The following is a 13,016-nucleotide window of genomic DNA, read 5'->3' on the forward strand; positions in this document are numbered from 1 at the left end:
GGCCAGTAAGAAGAATATGACTGTGAATACTGGGCGACTATCACAAGAGAATGAAAGTAGAAAGTGCACTAAGGTAGTGTATGTTTTCTCACCATTTCGGATATAAAAATCCATGTCCTGACTTATGTGATGTTTATTTTTGTTTGGTTCATATGAGTGACTAACTCTGGTAGATTTTAGTTCCATTTGGGAATATCCAAATTCAGCTATAACATAACCTAATTTGACTGATGATATCTCTCAAGCGACCATATGACAGTCCAAAGAGCATGGTGAAGGGCCAATACTTCGAGAAGGATTGAAAATTAATGTTACTGTAACAAAACTAAGTGACTGCAACATTATAGATACAAAGTAAAGAAGAAACTGAGGATCCAAAACATTCAAAAGAAACTAATAAAAGAGGGAAGGTCCATCCGGTTGTGCTTCGTTACATGTAGAGTCCTTCTGGAACCCCTTCTTTCTTCTTGAACATCACCTTCTCTTTTGCCTTTTTGAAGTCTGGGTGTGTTACCTGATTACACAATAACAAGAATATCCTATTATTATTGCAGAGGAAAACTCAAAATTGTACTAGAATATCCTGTTCGAAGGAGAGGTCGTGAGCAACGATGAAGGCTCTGGATAGTAACATGCAACAGAATTTGGAAAATTTGTATTTTGTGGCGTCTAATAGAAATCCAACTACTTGAGACTTGGGAAATGAGTAGATTCTGTCTTAGACCTAGCATGTCAAAATCCCACTTTAATCCCCCAAAACAGTCCAGATAAAATTGCAGGATTTGTGGGATCTTTCAAGAGATTTAAGTACCAAAAATATTCCGCTAAATACTGAATCCGCGTTTTGGGGCATGAAAAGAGACAAGCAGAGGATATCATTGGATGGATGATTCTAAATTTTACCTTCATACGCCGTTCTCGTAAGGCAAGCAATCCAGCTTCAGTGCAGATCGCCTTTATGTCAGCTCCAGAAAACTCATCCTTAGTCATCACAAACTCTTCCAAATTCACATCATCTGCCAACGTCATCCTTGAGGTATGGATCTGTATGCCCGAGTGGAACCAATTCATGATTGAATAACAGCAAAATGGTACGATAAAGGTAGTTCAAACAGCTTTTCTCAATAAATAAGTGTTTCAGAACTGACAAAATAACGAGAAAAGTATCTGGTTGGGGGAGGGATGACGACCATTTTAATGGTCATATTATTTTATTTAAGAATATGATTACCAATTTACAAGGAAAACTATTTCTTACTGAACATCACAGATTCACAGGATTGCTTATAAGGTTATCGAAAACAGTTGGTACTACCATTATAACTGCCTATCTTTAACATGGCAATTAGATTAAGAAGCAATATCGAGCAAAGCATGCCATATATATATATACAGTACAGTTCGTACTAGCAGCATGGATGAACCCAAAAAAATAAAAGAAGTGGCCATACATAGTGTTCGAAACTATGCAAGTAAGTACCTGGAAAATACGCCTCCTCGTTTTAATATCAGGAAGAGGAAATTCAATCTTTCGATCTATTCGTCCAGGCCTGAGCAAGGCAGGGTCGAGACTTTCAATTCTATTAGTTGCAAGAATCACTTTGACATCTCCTCTTGAATCAAAACCATCTAACTGGTTCAGCAGCTCCAACATGGTCCTCTGAATCTCACGTTCACCACCTGAATGAGCATCATACCTGTCGAAAAAATTTAAAAATCAGAAACTTAAAGCAAAATTCATACACATGAAAGCGGTTAATAGCTCATGAAAATACCTTTTTGTACCAACTGCATCAATTTCATCAATGAAGACAATCGAAGGAGAAAGATCATCTGCAACCCTGAAAAGTTCCCTCACTAATTTTGGACCATCTCCCAAGTACTTTTGGATCAATTCACTCCCCACAACACGCAAGAAAGTTGCAGATGTCGAATTCGCCACTGCCTGAAGGAGAATACCAGAATAACATTCTCACGACAAGAAGACTTTAGGAAGATATTTCCATCTTAAATTTGTACGTAGAAGCTCAGATACATGGTAGCTTGGGTAAATAACTTCGTTTGAAGGAATGGGACAATCAAAATTAATCAAAACAGATTAATACCTAGATTTCACAGTAGGTCCATATGCTATCTGTGATAAGCATAGGCGGAGAGCTGAATTGTTCAATAAAATTGAGCAAGAAGCTAAAGATCCATGGTATAACAGGTATAAACTGTTATAATGGTTATATATATAACGTATCCTTATCATACACATCTGAAAATCTCTCCCGCTAATTGCTACTTTGAACTGAACTTTTTCTTTCAACAAAGCCACCTGAAATTATATGAAGGGATTGCCACCGACTTTCAGGTGAGCAGGTACAGAACAATATACTGTTACTGTTACCGCCACAAGATTTACATTATGAGTGTCTCGATCTCCCCACTGAAAAGATTCCCCACCGTCGCACATACATAAGAGATGATGATCTAAGGACTCATTGTTTAAGGATGATTGTCTGAACAGTTAGCACTTACAGTAATTTCTACTCCCCTTGCTCAAATTTAATTATAACATGAAAATAAACATATAGCCTGATTGTATGTCAATCTAAGCTGTTAAACTCGGACTTGGCTCGGGAACGGCGAAGGGCCGAGGCCGAGCCCGAACCGACTTACTCGGCTAAGTCGGCCGAGTTGACTGAAGCTTGTTTTCTGTTATATCTATATAATATAGTTAAAGAAGAAAAGGTAATATATGTCATGAAAAACAACCTAAAGTAGGAAGAAAGCAAGCCCATACATCAAAAAAAAATAAAAATAAAAGATAAAGCACATAGGAGGTGTAGGTAGTAGCACAGGCAGAGTAGGTAACAGAAATTGCTGTAAATTAGTCAGAAAAACGAATATTTAGCCTGCAAAAATAGCTACGAAGGTACAAAAAGCACTAAAAACATAAGAAACAACTCTATTTGAAGCTAGAAAAAGAAGAAATCATGAGTTTGAATTAAAAAAACAAGTGAAAAAGCAGATGAAGAAAAGAAAGTGAATCGAGAAAAGCACGTCAATCGAGAAGCAAACAAAGAAAACCATGCAGTAGAAGAACAATAGGAAGAAGAAGTGAAGCATACTGATGGTTTTTCTCTCTCTCTCTCTCTCTCTTATATTCATTCTTTCATTTTTTTTAGGGTAAAGTATTTCAAACAAGTCACCTAATGGAGCGCCGACCCGCGGAGTCTGATGACTCGGTGTGAGAATCAGCTTGATTCGTCGGTTTACTCGCCCAACCCCAAACTTGTGGGTTGGCTTGGAACCGGCTCAGGAAACCTCCGAGCACAAGCCGATTCACGAGTTACTTGGCGAGTCAAACCGAGTTTGACAGCTTAGATGTCCATTGACAGCAAAAAGTAAACTAACCAAAAAAAAAATAAGAAGATAAAAGAAAGAGATAGATAAACACGAAGACAAGACCACACCTTAGCGAGTAATGTCTTGCCTGTTCCAGGCTCTCCGTAGAGAATGACTCCCTTAGGAGGCTTAATACCAATATCTTCATATAACTCAGGATGGGTAAGAGGGAGTTCAACTGCCTCCTTAATTTCCTGAATTTGTGCATCTAGACCACCTATGTCTGCATAGGATTCCAATGGGGCCTTCTCAACCTTCATGACAGACACCATGGGATCAACCTCATCTTGAAGAAGCCCAACAACAGAAAGAACCTGAAGAGTAATGTAAAAAAATAAGCACAAAACGACTTTGTTTTAATGTATAAATCAAGCCACACATTAATTACTAAATGACAAAAGTGATAGATCAGTTGGAAATTAAGAACCCAAAGGAGCAGATAGCCAGTTTGTACAGAAAATGTGAATTGGAATGAGATATCTAGTTTGATCAATACATTATCGAGCAAAAGTTCTTAGGACCTAATAACTCAAAGCTGCTAAAAATATAAAATATACATTAAGTTTCGATATGTTCAACAAATAAAACAATTATGTTGTCCATGTATTACAATGTAAGTGCAAGTGCGCAACTAGAAGCATAAGTCATGGGTTGTAAGTAACCTATAATGTAGAGGTCGTAAAACTAAATACATGGGAAGGGTCCACATAAACTGATTGAGAGATGTCATTAGTTAATGCCTGAAAGGTTGTCCATCGACAGCAAGCAACTCAGTTGCAACAAGCGACCATACTATAAAAAAAAATCGATTGTTGATTGATTGGAAGAGAGAAAACCTAATGGGACCTTGGTTGGAGAGTCACCCAAGAAACTCGAATGACTTCAGGCGATCCATTTTCAAGTAGGCTTATAAGCCTGAGCTCAGATATGAAGAAGAAGAAAGAGAATGATGAATTGATGAATAAGAGACGAGGCAGGGGGAGTAGAGCAGCCCGAATCCCAACGGTTCTTTTACCAATATCAATTTGTCATCCCTCCTTGTTTCTCCATAATTGAGGCTAGATTATATAAACGACAATCCTTGTTGCCCGAGCTTTTTGACGACTTGCTTTTCGAGCCACTACCATTAACCATGTATGACTTCCCTGCGGTAAAGGTTCTCACTTGTTGCCCAAGCTACTCAAAATACCACGTAAAATAGAAAATAACATACCATGCTAGCTTATATCAAAGCCTCAAAGGTCTCATTTCTCTCATTTTCACTCACAACAATCATCAGATGCTTGGAGATCAGTTGATCCACTAAACTACACTGTATATGAAGTAGAAATGAATAAGAGTCACAGCGAGAGTAGCTATGACGAGCAAAACTAGGGTTTCAGTTAGATCCTTATTGGTCCAATTATGATTATGCTACCTCTGAACTTTCTACAAAATGTTAAACTTTGTTGTGCATATCATGTATGATTTCAGAGTCGAACCCTAAATTCCAATTATTACTAGGGTTTATATAACTAGAAAAACCTAAGTTTCTGGGGCTTATATCATGGAAAAACCTAATTACTCAGTTTTTAACTACTCTATCAGCAGTGACTCAGGGTTCAAATCACATTAATGAGCAAAAATTTGGTAGACTCGGAATCCCAAACCCTAAAATCCACGTGAGCATATTTAAACCCTTTGATATAAGAAACAATAAATCGATCTAAGCATCTAAAGACACCTATAGGAAACTAAAAACCCTAATTCAAAAAAAAAAAGAAAAAGAAATCCTCATAAACCACATTAGTACCTTGTTGTGCATAAGAATAGAACATCCAGGTTCAAGTTGATCTTTATCAACAAAAGATAAAATCCCAACATAATATTCAGGACCAACTGAAGAAGAAACAATAGCATGATTTTCATCAATAAGTTCTTCAAGATTTCCAACACTCATAGGAGTACCTCTTAAATCATCAACTTTAGATCGATCTTCTTCGTTTTTATCTTCTTGGGGTTTCAATCTTTCTTGATTACTAACAAATTCTTCTTCCATTAAAAGATAATCTTTGATTCTTTCAAGTTTTAACAATCGAAGTTTACATTTTGTTAATGGAGTAACTAAGGGTAACCTAGCTGATACTTCAGAACCTTTTTGTTTACGTTGTTTACGACCAACACGAGATGGTGGTGCAGCTGGTTCAAATTTTTTCTCTTTCTTGTTTTCTCCATCGTTTTTCTTATCTCCTCCTTGTTTGTTTAATCCTCCTGGTGTTCCTTGACCCATTGTTCTTCCACAAGGTTACTCCTCTGTTCCTCTGAGAGAAAGAATTTAGAGAGAGAAAAAGCTTGCAAGTCAAGTTGCAACTCGGGAATAACAACAATTTTACCATCATTCCACTGCCCCACCCCGTTTCACATTAAACGGGTCAGGTCCGGGTTGTTTTAATTTGAAAATTCATATTTAACAATGGGGTAATTTCTAGAAAGGTGAAAATAATATTGAAAAGGGAGATTTTGACATACACCCCCAATATTATATGAATATTAGGACTTCACCCCCACTTTTTGAAAACTTTTGATATACACCCCCACGTGGACGGAAACCGTCAACTCAAAGTTAAGTTAGGCGTGTGCGTCACACACGCGCCAACCATGACGATTTTACCCTTTTGTAGTTCTTGAAATATTTTGAGAGATTTTGACATAAACCCCCACTATTATATGAGTTTGTGGACTATACCCCATTTTTTGAAAAAACAAAATTCCACCTAATTTAGTCTTTAAGCCAACCAAGTACAAGCCAAGGAAACTGAGTACCAAATAAAATAAACGTAACTCTTTTGCTGAGACTATTATGAAGTAAAAATATTTTTGTTTAGTTAGTTTATTTGGCTTCTTTTTGTTATGGATTGGGAATGAAAATATCTATTTGTTCTTCGTTTGAATATTAAAATCTCATGGAGCTCTTTTGTAGATAATAGACATATGGTACTTTAGTTTGATATTATGAAAATTGAATTGTCATACATCATTACTTTTTGAATGTATATAAAAGGACATTGGAAGACCAAATGTGTCTCTGATTCGGAAATTTGACAACACATTTCCTGCATTTTTTTATATTTTAGAGTTGAATTAAAAGATGTGCTTAATAATACAAATTAGTAACTTAACCCCTGGCTTGTACTTGTTGGCTTGTACTTGGTTGGCTTATACTTAGTTGGCTTAAAGGCTAAATTAGGTGGAATTTTGTTTTTTTTAAAATGAGGGTGTAGTCCAAAAATTTATATAATAGTGGGGGTATATGTCAAAAAATCCAAAAATATTTCAACAACTACAAAAGGATAAAATTGTCATGGTTGGCGTGTGTGTGTCGCACACGCCTAACTTAACTCTGAGTTGACGGTTTCCGTCCAAGTGGGGGTGTATATCAAAAGTTTTCAAAAAATGGGGGTGAAGTCCTAATATTCATATAATAGTGGGGGTGTATGTCAAAATCTCCCTATTGAAAATGAGTAGAAAAACACAAAATATTTGAGAATTATTATTTAGGTAAAAAAAAGTGTGCAGATACTAAAAAACTCCTTTTTGTCATTTTTTTCTTTAAACTTTAAATCGATATAACTTTTGTTTAAGATGTCGGATTTCAATAAAAAATTATATATATTTAGAAATGATTTTTCATTAGCTTTCTAACAAGATCCACTTTCAATACCTTTCTTCAAAAAAAAAAACCTAAAAAAAACGGCGTTTGTTTCCTTTACGTTTTTCTGCGAACGTGTTTGCAACAATCTGTTATGCAAACGTGTTTGCAACAATCTGATCTGGAAACGTGTTTGCAACAATCTGATCTGCAAACATCTGTTTGCATAATGTAAACTGCAAACTATGTTTACATAATGAGAGAAAATAAGTTTTAGCGGAGAGAGAGAAACTCTTGATGTTATATAGTAATTGAGAGATGAAACGAGGAAAATAAGAAGTTCTATAGATCTTTGATATAACTTAAGATTACATAACAGTAGAGATAATACATGATAATCTTCGTGGTACCTTAACAAAAAAAACCATATAGCGTTCGCCATAACCGAGAAACTTCCATCTCGAAAGAAAAATAATTACCCTTCCAAAAGCGAAAAATCTTACTTAGCCACTGCCTTTGCTTCTAAACTATATCGTTGTGTTTTGGCGGCTTCTCTTGTCATGTCCAATCTTCAAACTCAAAGCCAGTGGCATTGTGAAATGGAATTAGGCTTCAAGTACCACCAAAGATCAAGCTAACTTGAAGTCTCCGAAAACAAATCCAACGATTTTTCTAATCCATAGATGCTTATTTCTGCAGTCAATTTCAGGTTAATTAGGAGTATTAACTTTGTAAGCATTCATCTCAAATCTAGTTGGCAAAAAGCATAAAGGATATATTAACTGAAGATGTATCAAATATGTTATAGGATAAACACATAGAAAAAGATTCAATCGTAATCAAGTAAATGACTAGAAACCAAGCCGTCAAACACAACAAGAAATTGAGCACACAAAATCACATCATACCTATTGGCAATATGACGAGTTCTAGTATCAACTAAATAACATATAATACTTAATAATAATAGAAAACAGTAGTAAGATCACAAGTATTATAGGTATTAACATATGAAGCTTAGAACTGTTGTGGGTCATAATACCAGTTAACTGTATAGCGATTTTTCGTTAAATTGAGCTTCTCCAGAGCTTTCGTCGTATGAACTTTCTTCATCCTATATGAAGCTTAGAACTACTCCTTCCATAACCAATGGGGGATTATTCTGAAAACATCAATATAATATAGTTTCGACACAGTATCTTCAATCCGAATCTATAAAATCGAAGACCAAAAATAATAGATCAAGAAAGATAGCTTACCACTTCCCTTCTCAATCCAGGGTGAGATCAATAGAGTTGGAACTCGAACACCCAATCGATTAAACTTAAAATATAATGGGTCAGGTCCAGTAATTCCATCAGGACTAGGAACAGCAGAAACAGGTGTAGGTACATGATCATAAAATCCTCCATGTTCATCATAAGTTATCAAAATAGCCATTTCTTTCCACTGTGGACTCCCTCTTAAAATCTCATAAACTTCTTTCATAAATTTTTGCCCAAAAGCAACATCATGAGAAGGATGATCATCATTTGCTGGATTCAATTTATTATCAAAATATCTTTGCTCAATTACTACATAATTTGGTGGAATACCCAATTCAGCATGTAATTTGAATGTTAATTCATACTTATGAAACTTAATTATGTTTTTAAGTTTCCTTAAGTTCTTGAAGAACAAAGTTGCAGGAATATTTTGATAATAAATCCCAAAACTTAAATCATTTTCATCTAATGAATCGAAAATCGTTTTTTGAGGAAACCCATTGATTAGATCTTTCCTTACATTACTTGTAGCTCCATGAGAAGTAGTTGAATGAACATAGAATCAGTTTGGTTGAGTTGATGTAGGAACAGAACAAACCACTTATCAAAAACAACAAATTTGTTAGCTAAAGCTGTATAAATCGGTAACAACTCAGGCTTAAACCCACTCATTACAGTTTTTGCCATTCCTTTTTCAGTCATGTTTAAAGATTGTTGAACAAACCCATTCATTGGAGCTGGATTTGCTGGAACATTTTTTGACCCGAAAATTTGTTCACGAATCGCTTGAAACGAGTGACCTGGATCGGAATCAATAAAGATAGCATCGTTAGTAACGAAATGTTCTTCTTAGTTAGGATCAGAAGATACAACCCGATTCGATTCTTTTCCAGTTAAACCGTCAATATCTAGTCGAGTTGATTTTAACTAACCAAGAATATGATCAAATGAACGATTTTCCATTACTATAACAACTAGAGTTTTAATGGGTCCTTCAATTTTACAGTTTTTGGAGCTGGAATCGGCTGATTCACATGGATTATTAACAAGAAGGTAAATGAAGAAGGAACAGAGGAGAATTTCCGGCCGGGAAACTAACATTTTGGGTAGCCGGAAAACCGGATAAGTTTAACTAAAGGAATGAAATTAGTAGATAGATCATAATAAAGAGATACAACTTAAAAAATATTACCATTAATCTCTTCAATTAGGGAAGCATTCTTTGCAAGATTATCTCGAAGTTTCGATTGGTGATTTTCGTTAACTCTAGTTGAATCAAAACTAGATTTTGATCTAAAACAGTTTGAATCCGACGAAATCTTTTGTGGATCATCTTCCATACCTCTCAATCGGAAGAAGAAGAAGGAATAACCCTAGAAACATCTGACTTTTTTAGAGAGAAAGAGAGTTCTAATATTTAAGGGTATTTTGGGAACCAAAAAATTAAAAAATAACCTTCTTAATAATTTCTCATATTATTTTAAACCTTATGTATCAATACCCATATTATTTTGACAGTTTTTAGTTAATACAAAATGTTATATGTTTTTTGAGTTATTATTAATAATATATCGACCTAAACAATCATTTTCCCTTTAACAAAATTCTTTTAAACATTACAACTTACTAGATAATACGAAATATAAAAATGTCAAATTCTAAGATTATTCACATCCAAATAGCTCATTCATCATTCAAACAACGAAAATTTATTTTCTAACTGCAATAGAAAAAACAACTGCATTAGTGGACAGTTTAATAAAGAAAATACTCCCTCCGTCCCAAATTAAGAGTCCCATATTGGTAATCCAACTTATTTTCATACTTTTTCTTTTTCCAGATTTACCCTTATTTATTTTTAGTTGGTGAGTCAATCAAATTTGACCATAATAATTAGAAGTAACTAGATTAATAAAAAAGAATGGATTTGTTTATTGGAAAACCCAATTTTTGTATTGGAAAGTGTCAAATGTCTTAATTAGCTTAATTAATACACTACATATTACAATATTTAAGTAAGGGTATTCATGGAAAAGTAAAGGATTTTATATGATATATTAGGAATGAGACTCTTAATTTGGGACATCTAAAAAAGGAATAGTGGGACTCTTAATTTGGGACGGAGGGAGTAATAAATTTAATTAAATATCAACTTTAGACATTTCTTACCTTTCATCTAATTCTTCATCAAATATTGTTGCTTGAAGAATTATGGAAGTTGAACTGGCTTAACGAGAATTAACTGCACACCATCAAATTTCTTATTATGTGAACATATAAAATTGAATAACGAGAACAATTTCAGTTAGTTCGAACTTTGACTAAAATAATAGTAAGAATCTTTTTACCTTCTATTGCATTCCATTCTCAATCTCGTGTACACATTAATGCCTCCTAAACCTTCAACTAAGTTTACTACGATATGCACTGACTATTCAACTGATTGTACTAAATGTTGATTAAGATGCAAATGTTGATATAGTTATAACAAAGATGTCTCGAGCAATCAATTGTAGTGTTCTGTATTTACTCCCATTTGTATTCCACTAGTTTAAAATATCAAAATCTTGGATATGAGGGATAACATTTTCTTCCAAGCAATAGTCCAATTCTGATTTTACATTAACATCTCTTGACAAATGATTCACTAACGAGGATGTCGTATTCAAAATGATGATCCAATTCTTCACATGTAGTTGTTTCGCTTAAACCACCAACTTAACTAGCTTCATTATTTGATTTGAACTTAACTTAATATTCAAAAAGTACATCTTAACAAGCTTTGTGCATCGGCTCTAAATGATATAAGTGTTCCACCTCAAATATCTTACGAAATCCACGTTCTAAAATTTTTTATAGCGAGATCAAGAATTAATGCGTCTTGCAAAAACATGACCATCATTAATCAATAACTTATCCATCACATTTTCTACCATTTTTTAAACCGTCTCATTTCTAGACGAACACCAACTACGTAAAGCTAACTTTATATCACATACTTTCGAAGAAAGAATATTTGAAGTATGAAATCTAGTCCCAAAGAATATTTCAATGATTGAATAGAACAACTTTAATCTTCCACAAATATCTTTCACCAAATTCCAATCAACATCTGATGGTAAAGATGCGTAAAGTTTTTCCTATACCTTCAAACGTGAGAATACATCTTTATAATAAACTGCCGATTCGAGCATCAAATACGTAGAACTCTAACGAGTTTTACAATCAAGGGATAACTTTTTTGTGCGTGCAATTTTCAATTGATTAGTTGATTCTTCAAATTTCTCCACTCTACTTTGAGCAGTTGTCCAAAGACACAACACTATCTCGAATTTTTCAATTGCTCCACTAATCACATCTAGTCCATCGTTAAGTATCAAATTCAGTATATGTACCGCGCAACGCATATGAAGTAATTTTCAATCTAAAACATAATTAATTAGTTGTTGCTAATTTTTACAGCATAATACCGATAAAAGCATCATTAGTTGAAGCATTATCCAAGGTAATTGTAGATATTTTCTATCTAAATTCTAGTCCAACAACAATTCATAAGATAACCACAAAGAACTTCTTTTGTACGAGGAGCAAGTACATAGACAAATCTGAAAACTTACTAATTACAAACATAATAAAATTAAATTTATATGAATAAATAAGTAAATAAATTTTTTGATTGCCTACCCGATAATCGTATTTGTAGCTTGAAGTGTCATCAATAAAGTACGCAATGACGACCATACGACCATTTTTTTTTATGACCACATATCAATTGTAATAGGGACTTGTCATTGAAGTTGATAAAAAAAATGGTATAATTTTGGGTTTTCCACTTCATGAAGAGTTAATATATCACTTCTGATAGTGTTTCCTCTAATTATTTTATAAAGAGGTTGAAGAGAACTCAGAAGTCGTCTAACCCCAACATGCTCAACTATGCTAAAGGGAGACTCATGCCAAATGATAGTCTAAGCGAGTTCTTTTTTCGATAGTTCTTGATCAAATGTGTATTTACCAAATTTAACCTTCCCATCACCACTAGCACTACCTTCCGAAAGAAATAATAGGTGTTGTCGTATATCAGCATTACTTATTTTTCTCGTTAAAAAAATCATTACTTATTTGTCGAACACCTTTTCAAATGTGCATGTAGATGTGTTTATTCCATTCTTACTTTCTGCCTTAAGTTTCGACTTGCAATGGTGACAAATATAGCAAAACATTTCCCATCCTCTACTACCTTCTCAAAATCATTCCAATTGAAAAAGTCACCTTTCTATTCAACTTTGTCTTCATTGGATCTACAAGTGTTTCAGGAGTTGGACTCACAAGTGTTGGCTCAATTACTATTGATGGTTTTTATTGTGTATTTTCTACCACAAGTATCTATAAAGTAGAATCCATAATTAATTAATTAATTAAGGAACGTTGAATATTATAACAAATTAGACATAAGTTATGGTTGCTTTCTTGTATATTGTCAAACAAAACTTGATCATTCTAAAATATACTACTCCATAATATCAATCTCGTTACTTTTTTTTGAAACTACAAGTCCATAATATAAAGAAATGTTGACTTAAGGAAATTTTGCATTTACAAAAAATTAATCAAAATTAACCTGACATACTTACCTAATTGCAGTTACTAAACTCTTTTAATCGGAAACAAACATAATCAATCATCCACCACAGTAACTAAATAAAATCCTTAGAATTACCCTTTTTCTC

General features: G+C 34.0%; 1 protein-coding gene and 1 pseudogene across 1 annotated transcript; both read right to left on the reverse strand.

The window, feature by feature from the left end:
* Window positions 1-273: 273 nt before the first annotated feature.
* Window positions 274-5,816, reverse strand: LOC147531569 (26S proteasome regulatory subunit 4 homolog A). The gene is made up of 6 exons (XM_086646974.1): window positions 5,186-5,816; window positions 3,462-3,707; window positions 1,776-1,945; window positions 1,481-1,697; window positions 904-1,044; window positions 274-514 (listed from the first exon to the last, which is right to left on the reverse strand). The coding sequence occupies exons 1-6, from the start codon at window positions 5,660-5,662 to the stop codon at window positions 431-433; spliced, it is 1,335 nt and encodes a 444-aa protein (XP_086503100.1). The 5' UTR covers window positions 5,663-5,816; the 3' UTR covers window positions 274-430.
* Window positions 5,817-8,178: 2,362 nt separating this feature from the next.
* LOC147531570 (non-specific phospholipase C1 pseudogene) lies at window positions 8,179-9,626 on the reverse strand (annotated as a pseudogene).
* Between the last annotated feature and the right edge of the window lie 3,390 nt (window positions 9,627-13,016).

Source organism: Eschscholzia californica, unplaced genomic scaffold, assembly GCF_041429995.1.
Source record: "Eschscholzia californica isolate CP2 unplaced genomic scaffold, dmEscCali1.0.p SCAF_6, whole genome shotgun sequence".
Classification (NCBI taxonomy): domain Eukaryota; kingdom Viridiplantae; phylum Streptophyta; class Magnoliopsida; order Ranunculales; family Papaveraceae; genus Eschscholzia; species Eschscholzia californica.